This window comes from Apus apus, chromosome 4, assembly GCF_020740795.1.
Source record: "Apus apus isolate bApuApu2 chromosome 4, bApuApu2.pri.cur, whole genome shotgun sequence".
NCBI classification, from domain to species: domain Eukaryota; kingdom Metazoa; phylum Chordata; class Aves; order Apodiformes; family Apodidae; genus Apus; species Apus apus.
Window position 1 is genome coordinate 19,467,763 of NC_067285.1, and position 24,770 is coordinate 19,492,532.

The following is a 24,770-nucleotide window of genomic DNA, read 5'->3' on the forward strand; positions in this document are numbered from 1 at the left end:
GAAGCAACATGAAAGTACTGTAGTTCCAGCTATTGCTAGTCTTGTACTGGTCAGACTGGCTGTTTCTGCTCATATTGGTAGGCTTGCATTGACTCTAGAAACCAATGGACCAGCCCATGTTCACTGTGGATTGCGAATGGAGCCAAGAAACTAGCTGGCATGGTATGGGGCTGTCCTAGTACCCACACAGCATGTGCTCCTGTTACAGAAAGACACTGGGGACCTGTCCTGTTTTCTCTGCAGTTTATTAGATAAGACAGTTGGACTCCATGGGGATGATGTGTTTCAAGGGGGTACAGATACATGGGGAAATAATCCTCTCTGTTCTGGCCAGAGAACTCCTTCCTGCAAGTAGGTATGCTGACAGCAAGGTCTCTACCAACAAACATTCATCAGGTGCAACTAAGCATTTCCCTGGAGTGGCAGGATTGTCACAGCTGTGGGATTACAGCTGCACTCTGGATGACTTGAGGGTCTCCTCCAGTGCTTTTGTGTCAGATCTTCAGCCATATCAGCCTTTGCTGATGGAGCCCTGATGTTCTGTCCCTTTCCTTCCTCTGAGCATGGAATTTCAGAGGCCAATTCTCTTACAGCACATTTAGCAAATCTAATTGTGGTCCAGCATCTGGAGTCTTGCTCTCTCTGTTAAGCACTGTTAAGCAGAGAGAAAACAGTGTCCACGAAGAACAGTACTAGGTACTAGATGAAAAAAGTATGGAAAAAATGTACCATGTACATAGTCCATGTGTATGCTAAGCTTAGCAGGTCTCCCTGGCATGCACAAGTTTCATTTTGCTTTATTTTGTCAGAATCTTTACAACTGTCTGAAGCAGAATTGATATTTTAACCATTTTCAGCCTTCTCCAGTTTGTTCATAACCCTCCTCCCATGGGGTGGAGCTATGAAACTGATATATCTCCCCAAGTTCTTCTGAACTGTTTAAATTCTTTTCAAGTCTTTAGGAAAACCCTGTTACTCCTGGCCCCCAAGGCAGGCCCTTATAAATGCATCTAGTGTTTAGGAAGCTGACAGAATGATTCCTCAGCAGCGGAAAGATGTGGACTTTCTGGAGTGGGTACTGAGGAGGGTCATAAAAATGATCAGAGGGATGGAGCACCTCCCCTATGAGGAAAGGCTGAGAGAGTTGGGGTTGTTCAGGCTGGAGAAGGGAAGGCTCTGAGGAGACCTTATAGCAGCCTTCCAGTACTTAGAGGGGGCTTATGAGAAAGACAGGGACAAACTTTTAAGCAGGGCCTGTATTGATAGGACAAGGTGTGATGGTTTTAAATTAAAAGAGGGTAGACTCAGACTAGACATAAGGAAGAAATTTTTTACAATGAGGGTGGTGGTACACTGGCACAGGTTGCCCAAAGAGGTGGCAGATGCCCCATCTCTGGAAACATTAAAGGTCAGGCTGGATGGGATTCTGAGGAACCTTGTCTAGTCAAAGATGTTCCTGCTCACTACAGGGGACTTGGACTAGATGACCTTTAAAGATCCCTTCCAATCCAAACTATGATTCTATGATTTTATGATTCTATCTTTGTATCTCCTTATATATATATAACTGGATGAAACCCTCAGCAATTGGAAAAGTGAAGGCCCCTCCAGTGTCTGTTGCTCAAAGGTTGTTGGAAGTCATGTTCAGCTCCACTGATGTCCACTCCATTACTACCAAGAAGGCACAGGTGAATATTGTTAAAGGGACCTCCTACTAGCCACTTCTAACTAAACTTGAGGGCCAAAGTTTTGAGAAGCTACATTTGTATTTATCATTTTACCTGCTTCTCTGAAACAGTTTAATGACTTTCTGGTAGCACCTGGAGCCATAGATGGGTTTTCTTCCAACCACTGGTAAGCTGTTCTCTTTAGTATGTGCAGGTTTTCCACTTGTATGCTCTCTGTACTGCACTTGAAAATAGACCATATGACTATGGTTTTCCACAGTACTACAGCTGAAATATTTCATTGTAATGCACTTGACAAGACAGAGGAAAGGCAGATTAAGAAAGCACCTATGATGTCAGTGTTGAATAAACTGAATGCACTCAAATCATTTATTTGAGCCTTTTAAGCTGTACAGCACTCATTATAATTGCTATTAATATTGTCTAAATATGTTTTATAGGATATTTCTTATATAAACCACTTTCATGAACTTTGTACCAGACACAATGTAGTGCCTGAACTCTACTGGCTAAACATGTTTTACAGTCTAGGTTTTCTGTACAAACAGCTTTCATGGGGTTGTTTGTCAGTGGACTTTGATCCAAACAAGATTATTGCAGGAAATTCAACCCTGATATGGTAGGCTACAGAGCTATTTATATGGCATTTCTTTGCAGCAGGTTGGACATTCAGGCATGAGCTTGCCTTTTTTGTAATGTATGCGTCATCTCCTGGAGACTAAGTTTCCCTGAGCATCTGCACTAATGTATTGACCTACACAGAGCACCAGGGTAGGGGAGGTTTTCAAAGGGCTGTTTTCTGCTTTGTTTCATCCCATTCTTCTAGTACTTGTGTTCTTGAGGGAATGTCAATGAGTGTATTAGCATAATGAATCTGTTTGTCTGGCAACAATTTATATAATACCTGTTACTCTAAAAGCTAGATTATTTCCAAATCAGTAATTAGATTTACAAACATTTACAGACACCATGAGTTATTCTGTTTTCAACAAGACCAACCAGTGACTACTTAGAAGGAAAAGCAGTGTTCTGATGTATGTGAAAATTTATTTAACTCTGGATCCCAACAGGAAAAAAAGTCACAAAGTTATCTGTGATAAAGCTTCATTACAAATGTGCATGTTACAAGACACCTAGTGTCAGAAACAAGATAGTTTTGGCACAATTAAAGCTGTGAAAGTCACAAAGCAAACTCATTCCTCCTGAACCTATGCTGCTTTCCTCTAAAGGAGAGATCCAGAGCATGTTCAACTCCTAGGGCAGGCGCAGAAGAAATTAAACACATCGTGGCATCTTAACCAATGCCATTGTAGACTTTGCAGCTTATGTCAGGATTAGTCTTCTTCACCACACGAACAGAACAGCTTTTCTTGTGGAACAGGCCAACACAGTTCACCCTGTCATAGTACTTGGGAATTGAAACCCTGAAATGGAGAAAAGCAAAGAGAAAATCAGCAGGAACACATGAGATTTAGAGCAGTACATGTGTGTCCTGTTTTGGTAGCAGGAAGGGTGGGCTCTTTGCAGTATGGGAAGGATGTGGAGCAGCTCTGGCCTGATGAGATGCTTGCGGACAGGCCACTGGTCTGGTGCACAGCTGCAGAAGCCCCATTATGTATGTGTGTTGTTGGGTATTCAGGCATCTGGAGACAAGCTGCTGAATAGAAGGAGGAAGAAAATTGAGGCTAAAGGAAGTCATACACCCAGATTGTGTCAGAATCAAAACAAGGACCAGGTGATGAGGAAGAGTTGTATGCTGGGAATACCCTAACTGTGTTTCACCTTGTTTCTTCTCAAAGAAATCTAGGTGATTGCCAGATTATTCTGCTTAGTCACTATTAGAGCTACCTAGGAAACAGGAATTTTGCTCATGGGGATATGAAATTCTAACATACAGTTTCAACAATATTCTTTAAGTCTAAACATTTCAACCAGTTCTTGAATAAGCAAACAAATTTGAACAAACTTACAAGCTACAGCAAATCATTGCAGACATCTTACACCTGCACTGGTAACAATCTTCATTCTTCCACACTGCACCAAACACATAGAGGTTTCTGTTTGAAAGGCACCCTGCATGCACACACCAGAAAATGATAGATAGTAGATCAGTACGAACATGTATCAGTAGACATAGACCACAGTCTTTATGTTTATGGACTAGCAGTCGTGTACTGATTTCCATACAGTCACACTAGGGAAGAATCTAACCCAGTCCTCTGCAAATGAGACACCATGTCTTTGTTCCTGAAGTTTGCATGAATGTATGACATGGCATGATAAAGTCATAGCAACCACATACCAGAGACGAGCTATGCTGCTATGGTGAAAGATTTGAGAAATATCTTAGCTTATGGCTGCAGTAAGATCTTTCTGTCCTTTCTCATATTCAACACACAGGTCTATTATTTCTCCCTCCTCCCAATTATTATTAGACTTCACTTTGCTCTGCTAAACTGAATTTAAACACCAGCTGTCTTGTCTTTGCTTTGATTTTAGTGGCAGGTACCCACTTCAGGCTAGCCAATGCTGCTTGAAGGCACATGGTTTCTTGCCACATGGGCAAGGACTTCAGTTATACATCAGACTAGAGGCTAACTATTGAACTTAATAGAGTCACTCTTTCTGTGTCCAGAGATGCCTCCAGGTGGGTTGATTCCCGAGTAAGCAGCTATTTGGATCATTCCTCAGCAAAGAATGCATTGTACCATTAACACTTTTCCAAGAGGAAAAATAAAAATAAAAAAATAAATAAATGCCACTTTGAATCTCTGAATTAACGCTTCAGGGATGTCTAATATATTTGCCATTCTTACCATACTTGCTTGCTGGTCTAAAGTAACAGTGAGCATCACACAGAGTCCTTGACAAGAGAAGGATCAAGCAAAAAATCGGCAAGAATTTCTAGAAAAGAAAAAAGAATCTTTCTTTAAAATTAGGTGTTTTTTTCAAAGGTCTAGCAGACTGACTTGTACAGAATTAAAGATTAGTCCTACTATTCCAAATAAACTCAGATTAAAAAATACTTTCAGTTTATATACACACAGACACTATAAGCTACTAACTTACCATACTTGCATGGGCTGCTCGCGTTTTGTAGTGAGGAGCTGTGCATATTTATATACAGTGGGGAAACAATGGTCAGTGCAAAGGGAGGTGATGTAAATGTGAGCACCATGGGTGCCAATGGACATTCTAACCTCTTCTGATCATCGATCAGAATGTGGCACCTCAAAAAGTCTTGCACAGGCTTCTTTTGTGCACCGACACACGTTGGCATCATGATCACCATTGTGCTGGTATAAATCTGAAGAAACTCCAGTAGATAGAATATTTATTCCACATCAATATTCATGTCAGTAGAAGGGACTGACCCCCAGAAAGCTGCACCTCCAGAACTGGCAGACCATCAAGGAACAGTGGGGAAAGGGCACATGCTAAGAAAGGCAGGGCACTATTGTTCAGCTGACCCGCTGCAAGGAGATCGCCCCCAACTATGGAACAGGCCATTCATACAGTGCAGTGGTGTGGAGAGTCCACTGTTCTTGGACTGATTTATTATAATTTCAATTATTTTAGGAGACATACATTATTTTGCCCATATTTAGCAACCTGCAGGGACTAGCTGCGGTTTCATATTTTCCAGTTGCTGAAGCAAAGCTGGGCCTGGGGAATAGAAGTAGATCACCATGAGCCAAGAGCACTTTTTTAGGCAACAAAAGTGACATGAGCATTGTCTCAGTCCAGAAATTAACACAACAGTCAAAATTATTGTCCCTCATGGCTCCCTTCCTGACAGCAACAACAGCGATGCTAAGAATTGGGAGTGGCAAAGAAAGAAAAAGTTCAAGTTTTCTTTCACCACATGCATGCCCTGCCTCTAACATAGCTAGAATGGGACACCACCTGTAGTGTTCTTTCTGCAACACTAAAATTAGGACATTCCTTTCAATACACATCTTGCCACAGGTGTTCAGGTCTTTAGGTAGTTAAACCATTGCAACACACAGTATGTGGGACCGCATCTCAAAACCAGCCAGAAAAACTAGCACAGATCCCTGTGGCTGCATCAGGGGCTATTGGGATCCAGTGTTTTCCTGAATTGTTTTAAAAGTTACCAAAGGATTCCCACCATAATGAGTCACACCGGATTCATTAGCATGGCTCTTTCAGCACGCTTGGTTTTATTTAGATGGCTTGACTGGTATAGTTGAACTTCATTAGCTTCCACTGATTGACAAATAGCTGCCCTGGAAGTGGTTTCTGGATAAAAGGGACAGTGGCAGAAGGATTGTGGTCTCCTGAGGGAGATGGAGTAAAGGAAGTGCTGTGGAGGAAGTACTCGCTGTTTGTTGTGACAGATTTTATTTATGTAAGTTGCTTTTTGTTATTTATGTGTACTTAGTGAGAGGCTTCAGAGCTTCTGTTGTAGTTTGCTTTTAACTTGGCAGTACAGCTGTCAAGTTTCATGTTGATGTTGTGATTTTGGTCGATTATGCTCTGTGTGTAGTTCTGCTGTAGGAAACAGTTGTGTTTCATTTGCAAAAATACTACTCTGGTAATCCTTAAATGAATGAACTTCTATTTGAAGGGAACGATTTGCTCAAAATTACTTTCTTCAGAGGCAAGAAGGTGAAAAATCTAATATATCTCTAAAACTCTTATGCCTTTGAGTATACAGTAGGAATTTTTTTAATTGAAGCCATTTGATTAGGCTCTAGTGTAGCTAGAGGCCAGACCCACTTCTCACCTGTCCCTGCAATAACTCTAGACAAATCTTGTGCTGCTTCTTGAAGAGGGATAAACACTAGCATGAATAATACCTTTAAAAAGAGTACAGTCACAGGAATGTAACAAGGAACTTCTGATTTGAGAGGCATGCTGATTCCTAAATTATTCTCTTAAGATTATTAGTTAATTATCCTTTATTCCTCAGAGAGAAGTAATTATTAATAACTTTATAGTTCTTACTGTTTCTCAAGTAGACAAATTTATAAAATATACATATAAAATAGGGAACTGAAGCGTAGAGTGATAAGTCTACTGCTGCCCCAAATGCCTGGGTAGTTCTACCTCCTTAGCCTGAAGTGTATAATAAAGCATGGTGTGGGCATTTTTCCTTAAATATATATGTAAAAAACAAACATATTGGATTGCAGACTCGAGAATGAACAGACCAAGTGTTTATGAAAACCTGTAATATTGAATGATTTGTCTATGGGTTCTGTAGCAGAGCAGAGGCTGAACTTGTCTCTGTTCATGTTCTTGTTGACCTGCTTGGAATACAAGGTTTTTCAGGTCAAATGGGTAATAAAGGAGAAGTTTCTCTGTTTTGCAGATGTAAATGAAGTTACTTTTTGGGACTGCAACATTAAGCAAATGTCCCCTGGGAGTTCCTCTGTTAAGGGAAGGTCAAGTTGTCCTAGCCTTGCTTGCCTAGCTAATGGCTGTGACAGATGAGAAAGCTGAGTAGTTCTGAGACATGGAGACCATAGCAGTTTGCTACTTTCCCTCTGTAACTGCTCACTTAGAGTCTGTTGTGCTGGAAAGGCTTGTAGCCCACCCTACTCTAGACATACAGACTGAAGTCAGCTAACTTCTTTCACTGCCAGTGGGGGTATGGCAACAGCTCAGGTTGAGGTCCGTGAAGCGCTGCCTTTCTCTGTTTACCTTCTTCTTGTGTCTGCCAAGAAAGCTGCCAAAATAAACTGGTCAAGTAATGTAGTGGCTTTATTAAAACAGTGACTCTGTGCCAAGCCAAGGAGGCAATTCTGTCCTGGAAAGCTTTTGCCAATTAGAAGGATTAAAAGTTTTCTGTGGAGATGCCTGTAGTTGGAGGGTCTGAGCTGTGGTCATCCCTCAAGCCAGAGGAGGTGACTGGATGGTGGCTGAAGGTCACCAAGGTTCTGACTAGATTATCAATTCCATAATTTGCCTAAACCTTGCTCACATCAAAACCTTGTCATGATATGAAGAGACCGTTAATGACCATATTTAGAAGACAGTGCCCCTGGGTCACTGCTCGGGGATGGATGAACTGGACTCTGCCGGGCTGGAATAGCAGTGTCTGTCTTCCTGTTAGACAGGAAAAAAACACTGGAAGAGCAGAGTTATTGCCTCTGTTACTATTTTCAGTGTAATCTATCCTGAATGATCATAAAAGAGATTAAATCTAGCCTAGGTTTGTCATTGAAAGCTTGCATGTGCCAGTGATATCAAAGTGCAGATGGCAGAGAAAAACAAGGATAAACATTTTTTCCACTGTCTCTGACCTAGTGAGTGAGAGCTCTGTCTTTTTTCAGCAGTGCAGACCTGCAGATAACTGACCACAGCCACTGCTTGCCTTCATCCAGAGGAGTGTCTTGCTCCATTTCTTGAGGCAGTTTCAAGTAGGCAGTAGGAGAAGCAATAACTAACTGCTCATGAACCTCTGAATTTTTCCCCTCTGATCCCAAAGATAAGAGGAGCCCAAATGCCTGAAGTGTAGTTACTTTTGCAGGAGGCTGGGAGTAGGGTTTGGTGGCTGTAGGTGCAGATGGAGCCAGCCCCATGCTGGCCCTGAAACTGTGTGAACCAGTAACGGCAGGTCTGGGAAGATGTCTTGGCATTCCTCAGCATTTCAGAGCTGAACTGAGCCTTTACCTCCTTGGGTGTGACTTGTTCCACATGTCATAAACAACTACACTGGCACCACTGTAATGTACTCCTAAAATGTCTGGGCTTTGAAGGGCTCCCTTCTAAGCTAATGCAACCAACCCTGATTTCCACTCTCACTCTACTCCTATGTGAGTCTCTTCTACCCTAGCCAAACTTTTGTCCCTCAGATTTACTCTTAAACTAAGTTTCAGCTATCAGCTTGGTGTTAGGCAATGCACTATTTTGGCAAATAACTTCCTGGAACTGCAGTAAGAGGCTAAAATATCTCAACACCATCCATTAGTTTGATAACTCTCAACACCGGTATTTATCAACTTTACTGAACACATAAAGGAGACTGGAAAGTTCTTGTCTCTTGCCTGACTGGAAACCGGCAAGGCCAAACCATTTTGTGTGCTGCATTCTCCTGTGCCGAGTGCAGCCAGAGCTGCATCCTTGGCTCCTTCTGGGGTCTTGAGTAGGTGCACATGGCCCAAACCAAGCTGAGGATGAAACCCCTTCAGGAAAGAAGCTAAAGCAATACAAGGGCTCATTAAAAGTGTTAAAAGTTCTCTGCTAGAGACATATTTCTCTAAGAGGACTGAAAGCTGTTTTGCAGTGACAGAGGGCTGCCAGAAGCTCTAAGGTAGTGATGGAGGTCTACTTGATTACTTGCTGTCACAAGACAACAATCTTCATTAAGGCCAAAGAGACAACAACTGTGCATGAGCTGAAAAAGATGGTGGAGGGAATACTGAAGAGGCACCAGAGGAGCAGCAAGTCTACAGAGATGACCAGCTGCTGGATAATGATTACAGGTCTTTGTTATACTGTGGCTTACGCCAAAGCTTCCTCCCTTATGTTCCTGCCATGGTGGGCTTGACTTTATTTAAACCTGGCAATATCACCTTTGAACTGTTGTGTATTGACCCTTCTCAAGCAGCCCAGAGCTACCTAATATTATAAAGTCACAGGAGTCTGGTAGCCATTCTTGTGAGCAAACCTTGCACTAAAATCAGCATCTCCTGCAGACAGGGTGCTGGTCTTGTCTATGTATCCTACATCCATCCACACCCTTCCAAATATGTCTATCTGACAATGAAGTATTGCAAATCGATTACATGATGTCAGTGTGCTGTAATGCCCAGGCAGCCATCAGAACTTTTTCCTGGAATTCTTCCCTGAAATTAGTGCTTGAGGAGAAAGGTGGCAGTAGCTACATGTGCACCTCCTGAACTTTAAATGGCAATATTCTGCCACTTGTGTTTCCTCTAGCCAATGTCTGTGGCTTTATCAGCTCTGAGCTGCTGTTTTTTTTTGGAGGGGAGGAAGCTCTGCACAGACTAACTATATCATACTATACTAATGGTATACAAGCATTTCTTTCTCTGTCTTCATCTTGACAGTAGTGCTTCTGAAGAGTTTGGTTAGAAATCTTGGGGGTAAAGGGTGCAGAATTAACTTCTAGTCCTGCTTTGAGCAAAATCTTCAGAAAGACCAGAACCTTAAGATCTGAGTGGAGGAAAGGTTAACAAATGGAGCTTATTGCCTCCAAAGTTAAGGGACACTGGACTAATACAATGCACAACACTGAATGTAGAGTTGACATGAAGTACGGTACTGGCATGGACTGCTGAAAACTTCTATCAACGGGGCAAAAATTATTCTTCAAAGTATTAGGAGTTCACTTTCTGGCCTTCTCCATTCTTGAAATGCAAGATAAATGCAGTGGGAAAAGGGAGCTACAGCCAGAAAATGATATAATAAAACTACAGAGAGGTCTGTAAGAAATAAATTGTTTACCATAGCCATGAGATCAATCTTATCAATGCTTTTACTGTTAAGAAAACTTAAGTTACTTCTCTTCCCCAATAGAATTGACTTCAGTACTGTTTTGTTTTTTTTATGAACCAGATTCTCTATTTCAGAGTTAGTATTAGACTTCACTTCTACTCATGATTTCATAAGCAATCACATCTGACTCAAATCACATGGCTGGTCTGCAAAGAAAAAACATTAATTTTTGCTCTGTTAACAATCAGAGGTGCTAATGCATTTAGTTCCTCAATAACACTGTGAAGTAGTGTTACTGATAAGTTTTTGTTCTCCTGTACCTGGGGTAATTCGGGCAGGCCAACCTATGTACAACTACTCAGTCCTGTCCATGAGACCCCATTGGAAATTCCTCACCATACTGGTGAGCAGTTCTAAAATGGTGCTTACATTCTTAAACCTCGCTGGAGCAAACAAATTCAGCTCAAGTCTGTCAGCTGAATCTAGGTTTTTGTGCTCTCTGTAGCTCTGACTTGCCCACCCTCTCCTTCCAGCACAGGGGCACTGTGGCAGAAGCAGGATGCCACCTAGTGACTGTACTGAATTCATCGGAGAGAAAAAAGAAAAACAAACAAAACCTCAGCAACAACAGAAAAATAAAGTCCCAGAGCTGTCATACATGTAGATAAATAAGCTGTGCCAATGCAGCCGGGCTCAATCAAGCTCCTGATGCTACCCACTAGGGTTGCTGAAAAGCTTAAGTCCTCTCTGAAATTCTTGTCTGGCAGTGAGCACCAAGCAGAGAATACTGGCATACTTCTCACACAATTTTGGTCACACTGACTTCCAGACTTCTCCTTGCTGAAAAGAGATATAAGAGTCCCCCATTCAGAAAAGATACTCGGAAGAAAGTAAAGTGGGTTGTTAATGAGGAATATTGGCTGCTCCTAACAGAGGCCAAACCAGATACTGGACTCCTGTGTGCCGTGCTCCCAAATGTCTCTGCCAGCATTCGCAAAGATGTTAGTTTATCTCTTATATAGCTCATTCTTATAATTAGAGAACAATACTTCACGCTATGAATGCATACATTCAACAATCTGCCTTACACATTCGAATATTACAAATACAAAAAAACAACTGAAAAAAAGATAATTTTGTTAAATTTTCTAGGCTATTACCTCAGGAGTCTGAAGAATTTTTAATGAATGGCTGCACCAAATCAGACCACTGCTTGCCTCTCCTTGACCGTCACCTTTGGTGCACAGGGCAGCATCCCTTTGTTCAGGAGCTGGGCAAAGGCAAGAGAGCACCCAAAAAAATAAGCTTTTGCAGCTCCCAGGAACTTTCTTTCCTGTGTAGGACCTGGGGAGACTAAGGGATAGTGCTGTTAGAAGAGATCAGGCAAGGCCCAAACTAGAAACTGAAAAGGGGAGACAGAGTGCCTCGGGGAGCTATTGTACTCTGATGAGACTGTAATTCGGCTCAGTATAGCACCTCAGGGAAGTTTCTTGTTTCTGTCTCTGGAGATGTGCCCCACATTTGGCAGGCCAGGGCAGCAATGGGAGAAACCTCTGGAATTACAGTGGAGAAAATACTGGAATACTTTGGAGGAGGTTATCACCTTGTGGTGGCAAAGGAGTGCAGTTCCAGTGCTCCATAATGGAGATCTACTTGAAGTATTGACTACGCAAAAACACTGAAGCACTGGAAAAGTGTAAAATGCGTGAGTCAGTGGTTGAGACTTACATATCAAAAGAAAAGAGATGTGAAAAAGGGGTTTTGGGATAGGGAGAAGCTGTAAAGTAACCTGGTCTTGTTGAGTATTTTAGATTCGTTATATGATTTGTATATTCTAGGGTTCCTTTTAAATACCTTTTATAAAAAAAAGCAGTTTGTCCTAAAATAAACCACAGCTTCGCCCAGGGATACAAGCACACAACAATAGCTTTGAACAGAAACATTCAGGCTTTCAAAAGGTGCCAAGGCAAACTGTCCTGCATACCAACAGATGAGTTAACTAAGAGCGAAGTGAACTCATAATGAACTGAATTTATCTAAGTTTTTAAAACTGGCATGAAGCAGAATGTGAACTGCAAATCTCTAGCTTCTTTGGTATGCATAATGTAAATGATATGCACTTCCCTTTTTTATGGTTGTTTAAGCTAGATTTTATTTTTAAGACCGGTGAAAAAATCTTAATGGAAACAAAACATGCATGTACTAAGCCATTATTTTTTAGGTAATAAACACTGTTTCATAGAAAAAACTTCCATGAGATTTATGTCGTGTTCTAGTGTTTAGTTTAGAACACTTGGTAGTTGATACGCTAAGCACTAGCTTTCATTTTTACAGCAAAAATTCCATTTTGGAAATAAAAAACTTGCCTTGAAAGAATGATTAGGGAAAGAGGGACCAGGACAGCCAATCCAAGACTACCTGTCTCTCTATTAGGGCTGGTGGGAGAGCTGTGTGCTACCGGGTGGAGACCTCTAATGTGTCAGGATAATTAAGGAAGCTCTTATGTGAATGTTTCCTTCCCACTATGTAGAGCTAGAGGTGTTATGACCCAAGGATTTGAGTGTGGGAGGATGTGGTCTTTGTTGGGACTGTAGCACCATGTGTTGAAGTACTGAAATGCCAAGACAAAAGTCACTTGGAAAAAGTGGAAAAAACAAAGCAGAGCTTTGTACACTCTGCCTCTGCTTTCTCAGTTTTGAGAGTTTTATCACCCTCCCACAGCTAGACTCCTTGCTGCAGAAGGAAGCCAAGTCCCTGCTGTGCTTCTGGCATTACCAAACTAGATGCAATAGGTAACATCATCTCTTTCCATGTTGAAACTTGGAGAAGACAAGAGAGAATCAGACTGCTTCCTGGGGGATTTTTTAATTAGACATGAAATGAATCTTTCCTACTTCTGCATAGCAGACTGGGTAGATCCACATATCATAACAAGACTTGGCAGATGGTAGAGGAATGTGCTCCGGTGTTTTTAAGATGTGGTTAAATAGTTCTGGATCATGCAGGAGTGCTGGTGAGGCTGACTTTTCTGGGTGCCTAGGTCTATTCAGCCTTTAAAAGGAAAGTAAATACTTGGTCACAGTTTAGTTGAGACTTGGTGTTATCTATGGACAAGCCTTGCAGCTGAACCTGGAAGTCTCTTGCAGACAGAAAGGCATCTGTAGAATGGTTTGGGCTGGAAGGGACCCTTTAAAGAGCATCTAGTTCTTCTTGACAGGGAAACTTTGTTGGTCCTCCCTGTTGTATATTGGGACAGGCTGTAAATCTGAATGCACTACCTGCTGGAAACAGCAATATTCACATCTGAGAACAGATGTAGAGGGTGTGTGGCAGGCAATTTAAAAAATAGTGTAGCCAACTGGGTTCTCTTCCAGGGGAAAGGGAAGCTGAGGTGGAATAAAGCACTGGGTTGTTATACCTAGAGTCCTGTGTTGCTTCCAGGAACACATGTGGTTAAGGCTGAGAGAAGATGAGTTTGCCTTGACCCTGGAGACAGCAAGACCAGGATGAGAAGGTGTGTGTGTGCTCCCATTCCATGCTTGAGATGAGAAACTACAGATGCTCTGACAACCTTTTTCTGTTACAGGGAAATAAAACATGAAAACATAGGATACTCCTAGCCACTTGTGGAAAGAGGCAACCGAACAAACGTACTCATAAAGATATGAAGTGGCACCCCAAGCAAGAGCTTACACCAGCGTGTGTACCCCTCACAGATACTGTTTCTCAATTTGCTGAGTGTCTTCTCTGTCTGAGCTCAGTCCAGGTCAGTCTCTTCATCCAGTCACAATCCTTTCCATTAGCCCATGTAATAACTTGGATTTCTTAATAGTTAATCTGAATAAAAGACCCTTTTTACCCAAAGCCCATGTTGAGGACTGAGTCTGCAGTGCTGTGGATGCAATGGAAGTACAGTGCTGGGTTAGAGTAGGTAGCTGGTGGCTCTTGCAGGCTGCGCAGGCTTCAGGGCACCACATAGGATAACACAAGATCATCATATAAATATAACATTGTCCTAGAAAGGAGTGTGTTCAGAAATATTAACTTGCTTTTTTATTTCTTTCCCGTGTTTTTGAATGTTCATTTTTTAGGTTTCAATCCTCAAATAAAAAAAAATATTTCACAGGAATTTCTGATGCTTAATCTGATTTTATTTTAGCTTTAAGATGCAGCTGTGCACAAGTAACAGAATATACTCCCTGGGACTGAAAAAATTAAAATTAGCAGCTACTGAAAATGCTTTAAAAGGTTGGCTTTAATTTCTGCTCTCAAGGAACAAGTCAGTTCTATCTTCATGGTGAGGCAGAAGGCAGAGAAACCAAGGGAGTGTTTTGTGAGCAGATACTCAATTTTATTAAGTATTAGATTTTATGAGCAGATTTCACTCAACAGCTGCATTTTTCAGTGTCTCTGAATTTATGTGGGAGAATCCTTTAAAAAAAGGGAGGGAATATCCTCCAATACACCATCCTTCTTTGCTAACCCACCCAGCTATGGACTGGGCATTCTTTTGAGTGATCATCTTTCTCCACTACTTTGTAAGTGCAGGCCTCTTGATTGAAAATGCTTTCACACTTCTCTGTATCATAGTCAACTGGTGTTACATAGCTGTCAGTGGAAAAAGATAAAGAAGTGATGAGACAAAGAAGTAAACAACTTCCATTTGAGATGGTATCCATGCTTTTAATGGCAAAAGACTACTGAGGAGGTGTTAAGAAGCAGAAAAGGGAGCCCACACGAAGCTCCCAGCTCAAAAGTTACTTAGCCTGCTGTAGGATTAGAGTTGTTATTTATGGATCTGTTTTACACCCAAACGATATTTGTTGTGTTTATTTGCTATGCAGACGTCGTTGATTTTTCTTCTCAGCCACAATATGGAACATGAATTGCAGGAGTGAGCAGGTGTCACTATAGTCAAAATTGCAAACAGGCCAGCGTATCTTGAGCTGCTTCTCAGAGTAAAGAGGGGCTCTGTGTGGCTTTGGGAAGATTGGGATTAGAGCAGCAGAAAACACTTAAGTAACTACTTAGGTTCTTTCTTGAATCAGTTACTCGCCTGAAATTCTATACCCAAGAAGAATCAAGTCCTTTTTAAAATGAGGTATATTTGTCAGAGGAACTTCTGTCATGCTCAGTTGTGATGGTGTTGGGTTAATGCATCATAACTTTGTGATAGGAAGTGAGAGAATGTCGTGGTCATTTCTCAGGGACCTCTGAGTGCAGTGAAGTGCTTTGTGCTGTATCGTGACAGTGGAGGAAAGCCCCTACTGCTGCTCTTACTCTGAACTCACCTGGAGCAGCAGTTCATTCCGATCTCGTCACAGGTGCAATCATTGCAGTCTGCATCTCTCCAGCTGGAACCAAATTTATGCAGCTCTCCATCTGCGTCACGGCAGCCTGAAAATGCACAAAGCAGCCTTCACTGTCAGACTTGTTGCACTAACAATGCTATGGCTTGCACAAAATGGGTGGGATCTTTGTTAGCTTTTTATATTAACATCCCTGGCAAGCCCAAAGGGTCCCCAACAGAGCAGGACTGATACTATTCTAATGCCTGGAGAAGGGTCTATTGTCTCCCTGTTTGTTCTGCTTCTTGGAGTGATTCATCTTTAAGTACAGGGATCGCAGCACCCAGCAGAAAGACAACTAGACACAGTTGGTCAGAAATAAGAAAAGGTTTGGACTTCCCCCTCCTTAACATCAACTATTGTTGACTTTTCATTTAGAGACTAAATCTGTCTGGAAAGCTTTTCCTAATTCTCAGCTGCAGAAATAAAACCAAACACATATATTTGGATATAAAGTTCCTGTCCAACTGTCACTTTAGACTTTCTAAATGAGTGATCTGGAGTGGTCATGGGATATGAGGACAGGGCAAGGCAGGACAAGAAGGATTTTGGGGTTCTAGGTTGTGTCTTTGCCTATAAATATGTTGTTTCTTTGGCAATACTAACTCATTTTTCTAGTAGTAACACTAGCTTTCCCAGAAGAAAAACTATTTGGGGGCACTCTGTTTTTGTATACTGGCACACATCAGGTTGTCTTGTGCCCAAATAATTGCATGTTTCTTTTGAGTGTGATTTTTCCTTCATCTCCACTCATCTGCAAACCGACAGACTAGCTGTGTTCAGGAAAAGCAGTACCACACTCCAGAGGAACAACCAGTCTGTTAAGAACTTTCCTTGGGATAGGGAAAAAAAAAGGAGTAGGTTCATCGGTGTGCTGAACACTTGCCAATCTGTTCACCCCCATTTCCAGGTGGTTTCTCTCTACTGTTTTTATTTATTCCTAAATTAAGATAAATTGCAGTGATTGGACAAATCAAATCAAGCAGCGTTTGTGGTGGTGCCTTCAAGTTCAAGATAGCTGACTTTTTACCTATGATCTTACCATCAGTCTCTCCTGGCTCCAATGGCTGCAAGAAGCAAGCAGCATTGGACAGTGGCACACTAACAGCAAGAACAAGGAGGCAGACCAAGATGGTTTTCTGAAGAAGAAAGCAGAATTAATATGAATACTTAAGTAGCTATTAAGATGCCTTGCTAATAAATACTACCATTATAAACAGGAAAAAACATTGCTATTTCAAATAAATATCTACTGTCTTTTGCTGTCCAGACACTTTTAACACGCAATTGGGAAGAAGCAGAGGCAGAGCATCTTGTAGAATGGGGGAAAAAAAAGTGTCTTTCCAAGTTGTTAAAATCAAGCATTGCCTGATACAGGACTAGTAGATATTATTTGTGAAAGGAGTAGATTCCTTCCTCCTCCCTGTTCATTTTTCTTGTCCTTGTTTTCTCCATAGGATTGATCACCAACTGCCTTTACCGCTAACCTCACTCACAGTTTTAAAAACTTCTTCACTGGAGTCTGATGAACCCACTGGATGTTTCACCCTAATATTGAAGGATTAGGAACAAGCTGAGGAACTTAAGCTGAAGTTGAACCCCTAAGACCTGGCCTTGCTTTGAGCAGGAATTTGGAAGAAATTGCCTGCAGGTATCCCTTCCAAACTAGATAATTCTGTATTTCATTACCTTTGTCAGCAGCTTTTTCTGAAAACCCAAATTCCTCAATTAGTCTCTTATCCTTCAATACCAGATTTAAATGTTTCAAGGATTTTTACTTGGGATATGAAGTAAGTGCAAGAACTCCAGGCTGGAAGCTGTGATGAATTTAAAATCTTGGCAAGAGTGGGAAAGGTAGATGAGGAATAAACAATGACAAATACACACACAAATATTTATATGTGAGGGTTTTGGACAGAGTAGAACTGGTGACTTATAAAAAGAAGTCATAACTGTGAGATGGAAGGAGCAAAAACCAGCATTTAATTTTTCTAGGAGAGGCTAAAATCCACAGAGCTGCAAGTGAGTGAAAATCAAGATAACGTTTTTGAGTTTAACTAGATATTAGACATTATGCGGACTTTTCACAAAAATGAAGGCCAGTTCTAAGTTGAGACATAACAGAGCTGCTTTCTGCCAGAAAAGAGATTACTTCTAAACATTACACGTAAGTGAAAACAGGTTATAATAAAAAGTCTTAGGTGGAGTCCTGTTAGACATCTCCTGCCATATAAATGCTGATATATTTTACCCAGGGTTCTTACTTGCCAGTGCCTACCTATTTGACTTCTGCTTTCAAAATATAGTTTTTATTTCCTCAGAGTTGTTTAGATCTGAACACTCAGATAAATGCAACAGAATGTCCTTTAAAATCTATAGCAACATACCATAGTCTCTTACAATATAAGATGTAAAGACTCACCATTCTTGCAGAATTATGAGGCTTCCTGTAAGAAGCCCATCTTCTCAGGGAACTTATATAGAGAAGGAATTGATGATAACAGTCCTTGAGCAAACTGAACTTGCATGCATAACTCCAATCACGTTTCTGAAAAATTACCTCATGGGCCAGACATTGCTAAAACCAACCAATTATATAAAGGAAGGTTTGTTTTCCTAAAGGTACTAAAGAAATAGGTGTGGGTTTTGTGCCACACCAGATCTGAAAGGCAGTTATAGTAGGTACTTCAAGAGGAATTCCAAGCCTGTGAGGAATGCTTAGCACTTATTCTGAGAAACCCATTAGAGACTGTGTGGCTGTCACTCACAACAAAATTTGCATGCTTAGTTTGAACCACCTAGCTTTTAAAAGAGGGGAACCTTGAACAATCATTCAGCATTCTTGTTCATCAGTCGAAGAAGAAAGAGGGCTCTTGCAGAAAACTATTGCTGGTTGGAAAGGTTACATGTAGAGCAGGGTTTCTGTGGAGAGTGACTGGCATCTGTAGACTCTTAGAAGAACACAGTAGATAACCATTTTCTTATTTATTTTTTCATCATGTAGAAGAACCAGTAACTCACTGTCAAATTTTCTTCCTTAATCCTTGTAGCCAGTCCTTTTTCTGTAGAGGCTGTACATGTCTGGGGCAGGCACTGTTTACAAATGCTTAGCACAGTAATTTTATAGTAAAGGAGTCAAGTACATCCTTTGGTTAACTTTGATCTAGTTGGCTCAGATATTTCAAACTGTAGCCCTGGTAGGTGAAGGAGTTTTCCTGTTATTATGAGTGCTGCACAGTTTGCAATACCTAAACTAACTTCTCTGCCTGCCTTATTGGGTGGATTTGAGGTTGAACTCCAAGCTGAGGTGGCTTTTCTATGTTTTCTGTCCAAATGCCAGAGAGCTAACTCAGGAAGTCCATGGGAGAAGGCCAGCATGATTGCAATATCAGTCACAGTGAGATCATGACTTGCAGGGACAGCCTTAGCTAGCTTTCAACTGGATAGGTTGCATGAATAGCCACCACAGTGTGGACAGAGAGCTTTTCTGTAAATCCCTTTTGGTTTTTCATTCGGTTACTGAATCTTTCATGGTTTGGGATACTGTCAGTCTTTCAGAAGAGGTATTTCAGAGCATATGTACTGTCCTGGTTTTGGCTGGGATAGAGTAAATTTTATTCCTACTAGCTAGTAGTGTTCTGTGTTTTGGATTTAGTATGAGAATAATTTTGATAACATGCTGATGTTTTCCTTGTCGCTAAGCACCAAGTCAAGGACTTTTCAGCCTTGTCAGTGAGAAGGCTAGAGGTGCACAAGAAGCTGGAAAGGGAGCACAGCCAGGACACCTGAACCCAACTGACCAAAATGATATTTCATACCATACAACACCATACTCAGTTTATAGACCGAGGGAGTTGGATGGAGGGCAGCAGTCTCTGCCTGGGAACTGGTTGCTCATTGGTCAGTGGGTTGTGAGCAATTTCATTGTGCATCACTTGTTTTGTATAATCTACTAATACCAATAGTATTTTCTCTTCTGGCCTATTGAAATGTTTTTATCTCAACTCAAAAATCTACTCTCTCTATTTTTTTTATTATTGTTTTCCCCAATTCTCTCCCCCATCCCAGTAGAGTAGGGGAGTGAGCAAACAGCTGTGTTGTGTTTAGCTGCCTGCTGGATTAGATCACAACATGCATTTTTCTATTAAAAGGGCAAAAAAGGTTCAGCAGGGTAAGTAAATACTAGGCCAAAGCCACTTCAGTGTTGGTTGCAGTGAAGATGAGAAGAACTCACATGCTTTCCTACAATGTCCTGCTCCTATACTGCCTCACCTAGCTGATTTATATTTATGGGATGGCTAAGGATGGGTCTTAGCTTTGCATGTTTGCTGTTTGTAAACTTTATGTGCTGAGAAATAACTATTTCACCTCAGCTGAAAATACTGTGGGAAGTACCACAGAGTCTGCTCAAGACATTTGTCCATCACTGCCCTCAAAGGTAATCTAGAGCAAGTATTCCAGTATAGTTTGGAAGAAATTATATTGTCTTAATTATGTTAGTAACACTGGGCTATTTAAGTTTCTTCTTCTTGCATGTTGTGGAGTTTGCATACAAAATTTTGCTTGACAGGCACCATGCAGCATGTGAAAAAAGTCACCAGAAACCAGCAGTTTCTGATGCTGGTGTAGTGGAGTGAAATTTGTGGTATTTGTCACAGCCAAAATCCTGACAACTTGCTGCTTTGGTGCCAAGTAATAGAGTATAACCTTGTCGCCCAACTCCAAAAAACAAAAATCCAACCAATGCACTAGTGTGTTCTCTCTCTCAACTTTTCAGGCAAGCAGATCTCCCATTACAGAGTCCACCCTATTTTCTAGGTGCAAGCTATACCAGGAATGGAGAGAAGCTTTCTTTGGAAGGCAGCAGGGAGCTACCTCTTTAAGCCTGGGCAGTGTCTAAGGACAGAGAAGAAGCTCTTTGTGTGATCTGTGAACCCAGGGGACCTTGAAAATACACTGAAATCAGAACTCCAAACTCAATGTGCATAGTCCATTCATATATTGATTACTGAGGTAATCTGTGGCCCATATGATGTTGCATTTCTTCTTCATGTTGTTTTAGTAGAGGATAATCTGTGCCACTTGTGTGGGGAACAGGTATCTCCAACAGACATTCTCTGTTGAAATCTCATGTTGTCTTCCCAACCAGTGTATTTCTTACTAAAAACATTCTAAGAATATCAGTGCTCTGCCCAGTTCTGTGCCTTCTTTCCCCTTATGCTGATTAACAGAATGTTGGTTCTTCCTAAGGTGGGGAAAAATCTTGGGGACTTTACAGAAGATTTACCTCACTATTTTACTCAGCCATTCTTCAGCTGGGATTTCTGGTTGTATCTCACTGGTGACCACAGAGATAATGAGAGCAATTCAAGATTATCAGCCTTGTTTTTTCTGTATCTTTCAGTGCTAGACAATCAACAGAGAGAAATATGGCATTATTTCAGAGCACTAATATTATTTAAAAAAACCCAAACCAACAAACTAGTAGATATCTATGTAAAGTGTTATTCTGTGATTGATGTAAAGCTAGAGGAGAGGCACTAGAAAGAAAGTGGTTCTGGAACCTTGCTTCTTAATCCAGCATTTCAATTCTCTTTTCCCGTTCTTGAGAGGGATCAGCTTTCTGGATGAGAGAGAAATTGCAGGACTTCTTAAGGAAGGTAAGTTCATGTATCCAGCCATCCAGTAGGTTGACTACGACTGCCATTGAGAGGGGAAGGCAAGAGGAAGCATGAGGCTTGTCAGCTCAGATATAAGTAAACACAATTTTCAGATAAATTTGTCTTGACCTTAAGAAACGACAATGCCATGTATAACTTACGTTGCTTTTACCGTTGTTAAACAAAGTCTGCCACATTTGCATGTGAGAAAGGACAACTGTTTTAAGGAAAGGCACAAGCAAACAACACTAAAATATACAATGCCATGTTGACAGAGAAACATATTGTAAGTGCAGAAGAAGGAAGTTTTGTCTTGGTGAGAACATTTTTGTTGGCTCTGAGGTTTTCATACACCCACAAACCTCAAAGTCTGTGCCCTCAAATCTCCCCTGGTATAATTAGCAAATAATTGTGTTAAATTTACAGGCAAGGAGCACAGATGGTGTGCATGAATTGCCCCAGGTAACATGTGGCACAGCAGAAATTTGAATTGAGGTCTCAATTTAAGCTGGGAGGCCCAAGCTCTAGACAACAATGCCATTTCCCCTCTGATCTGAATATACCAGTCTCCTTTCACAGGTAGTAGAATCCCTATCGCTGGGGCAAATTTCAGTTTTAATTCAATGCAATTTCAGTGGGATAAGAAATATTTTCCCCCCTGTTTAGTTCTGCAGATAAGCAAAGATCCCTCTTATTAAAATGTAAATGCATTTTTTAAAAATGCATCTTAATTCCTCAGCTAGTCTGGAGAATCCTACCAGGATTTTACCAGGATCCCCAGATGAAGGATCAGTGTTACACAAGGGACACAGAGACAAACAAGAAGATCTAAAGAACCAATCATGAAAGTCAGGCTGTGTTTGCAAGAAGGAGACTTCTATCTCTGCAGTGTGGGTAGCACTGAGGGAAATAGCCACAGATACTATAGCAGCAAGGACGAAAGTCCGGAGGCAGAGAAGCGAAATGGATAGGGGTTATAGAGTGAGCCAAAAAGAGATCCCTAATTATGGGAAGTGTAATATTTCCTATGCTTTTAACTTTCAACTCAAACCACATTGTAACAAAATGACCCTAGAAAGCTTCAGTGAACCAGAAAATGACAGAAAATTTTATTCCAGAAGTGAAAAAACACAGTTATTCCAAACCCATCTTGTCATCTCAACCTTGCAGCTGGTCAAGAAAATGAAGATTATAAGTCTATGAAAAAGTAAAGACTTCTTGCTGGAGATGTGACTTACAGAGTAAGCTATAGGAAGGATTGCAGGTGGGAGTGTTGCTGCGGAACTTTTTGAAATTTGCTCTGGCTCTGTGGAACTTGCATGGTGCAACAGTGGACTCTGCTCTGGATCCAGGGACACTGAAGGCATGCCTCCCCTTCTCAACCGGACAGCTGAGAGAAAATATAAAAAAAAGCTCATGGGTTGAGAGAAGGACAGGGAAAGATTATTTGCCTATTACAGTTGTGGGCCAGACAGGCTTGACTTGATGAAATGCTAGATTTCTTGGTTCAGTCACTCATGCTTTTACTGATACTGTCAGCAAATCCAAAATCTTCTTGCAATGAGGAAGGTGTCTTCATCTGCAAGAAAACTTGACACCTAGATACTACAGAAACTCTTGGGACTCTAGGAGGTAATAAGGCCCCAAATTATAAATAAATAAATAAAGTTCCAAATAAGGTAATATGTAAAATGAAATTCTATTTAATTTAAAAGCGAACTAAGATCTGTAAATAACTTAAAATATGAACTCTTACTGAGGAACTACTAATATGAAGAACATAATATGACCTTACAATATGATAAACCAACTTTCATAAGTTTTAGAAGAAAAATGAAGCCTTAATTTGTAAGACTGTGATAGGGAAAAACTTGGAATTCTGAAATAATTCCAGTATCACATGGCACAGTTCTAGACTACAACAAACTGGCTGTTAGTCTTGATGTGTGCACTCCTCTGTGGTTTGAATTAAAAAATAGTCCATGAGGAAACTTCAAGACACTTTTGTTAGCCATGCAAATGTTTATTCTTAAAACTAGGGTTTAAAAAAAATAAATATGCCAACCAATTTTCTCAACAAACAGCTCTGTGAGCTGCTCAGGTAGGAAGTCTTTAGATCTCCATGCTGAAAATATTACTTCCCGAAAAAGCTGCAGCTGTTTATTCTATAAATTAAAACATTCCCTCAGATACCAGTTAGTTTCTGTTCTGTGCAATTTTGACACAAACTGGCAGAAAAGGAGAAAAGTAATTCAGGACAATTTTCAAAACTGTTCCGTTCCTCCAGGATATGAAAACTTTTTGGAGAAAACTTATCTTAGGACCTTAAGCAATGTGAGAACACTCATTTCCACATGCTGTTTAGAGGAATGACATGATTAAATCAGTGAATGCAAGTCAGATTTTTAGAAGTCATATGCAAATGTTGATACTGGAAAAAGCTGAAGTGACTCCAATTCTGGCTGGTCACATTTTATTTTTTTTCAGTTTTGCAGGAACTAATTGTACGGTCACACAGAGTTATTGACTGATATCCAGCCTGCAGTTCTGAAAACTTTAAAAGGAGAAGTATGAAATACCAGTGCTTGCAAAACACTTGGATTTTTTTCCCAAAAGGAGGTATCTTAAGTGAAGCCATAAGAAAGTTTAAAACAATCGTCATAGGCAAATTACCAAAAACAAAGCCAGAGAAAACATACCACGTTAAATCCTTCTGATTTTACTGATGGTTTGCAGAGCTTGACGTGGGTCATCTTGAACAGCAAGTATTCAGCTGAATAAACATAGGCTGACAATTGATTTTGAGCCAAGCGAGGATCCCTGCTCTAAGAATGCTTTAGCGTAACTTCTTACTGTTACAAGACAACAGACTTGTTGTGATTATGGAGCATCATTAAACAGTCCACTTGTCCTGGAAGTTGTGTTTCTTTTCAAACCACACATCAGTTGACTGCTGTGGCTTCTTGCTACTCAGTTCTGTAGTAAAGAGGCGATTTAGAAGTTGCATTTTGTAGGGCATTGCTGCCTGGTCCCTATATGTAGCCAGAGTTAAGATATTACCAATTGCCAGGTGGGAGATTCAGTTTTGAAACCCATCACTGAACTTCTCAGCAATTGTAGGGAATTTTTATACTGAAGAGACAGAAGGTATCTGCCTTGCAGTACAGTGTGTGCAGACTTCCAGGAGTGGGGCCTGGAGAAGGACACCTGGCAGTAGGTCAGAGTGGGCACTGGAGAGGAACAGTCACTGCTATTGGGTGATGCCATGGCTGAAAAGAAGGGGGAGGAAGGAGAAAAAAGACTATGGTCTTCCAACTTCGCTCTTTTTTCAGAGGTCCTAGATGTTAACAGCATGGGTCTTGCCAAAACTCCTGCAGCAGTTCAAGCGTGTCCTGTGTGCCCTGAGTAGTATGCCCATAGTACAGCATCTCTCAAACAGTGCATGTCCCCCAAGTGGTAATTGCTTTCAACACTTGGTGAGCTAAAATGTCCGCTCTGACCCTTGGCTAGAATAGAACATGCAAAGTGGGAAAGCAGCTTGTGCCAGGATACTTGTGTACAGCATGTCAGAGTGGCGAGGTGAGTGCATTCCTTTCTCAAAGAAGATGACATTGCCCCTTGTTATTACATAAAATGAACCACCC

At 41.0% G+C, this 24,770-nt stretch overlaps 2 protein-coding genes across 2 annotated transcripts; one reads left to right on the top strand and one right to left on the bottom strand.

Annotated features, from left to right (window-relative positions):
* Positions 1 to 8,976: 8,976 nt before the first annotated feature.
* ELOB (elongin B) lies at positions 8,977 to 9,337 on the top strand. The gene is given in 3 exon segments (XM_051619229.1): positions 8,977 to 9,085; positions 9,088 to 9,249; positions 9,252 to 9,337. Coding segments are annotated over 3 exon segments (357 nt in total).
* A 4,931-nt stretch (positions 9,338 to 14,268) lies between these two features.
* On the bottom strand, positions 14,269 to 24,692 carry LOC127384505 (beta-microseminoprotein-like). The gene is made up of 5 exons (XM_051619030.1): positions 23,826 to 24,692; positions 22,365 to 22,516; positions 16,509 to 16,605; positions 15,410 to 15,515; positions 14,269 to 14,726 (listed from the first exon to the last, which is right to left on the bottom strand). Exons 2-5 carry the CDS (start codon positions 22,491 to 22,493, stop codon positions 14,597 to 14,599), a joined length of 462 nt encoding a protein of 153 aa, XP_051474990.1. The 5' UTR covers positions 22,494 to 22,516; positions 23,826 to 24,692; the 3' UTR covers positions 14,269 to 14,596.
* Between the last annotated feature and the right edge of the window lie 78 nt (positions 24,693 to 24,770).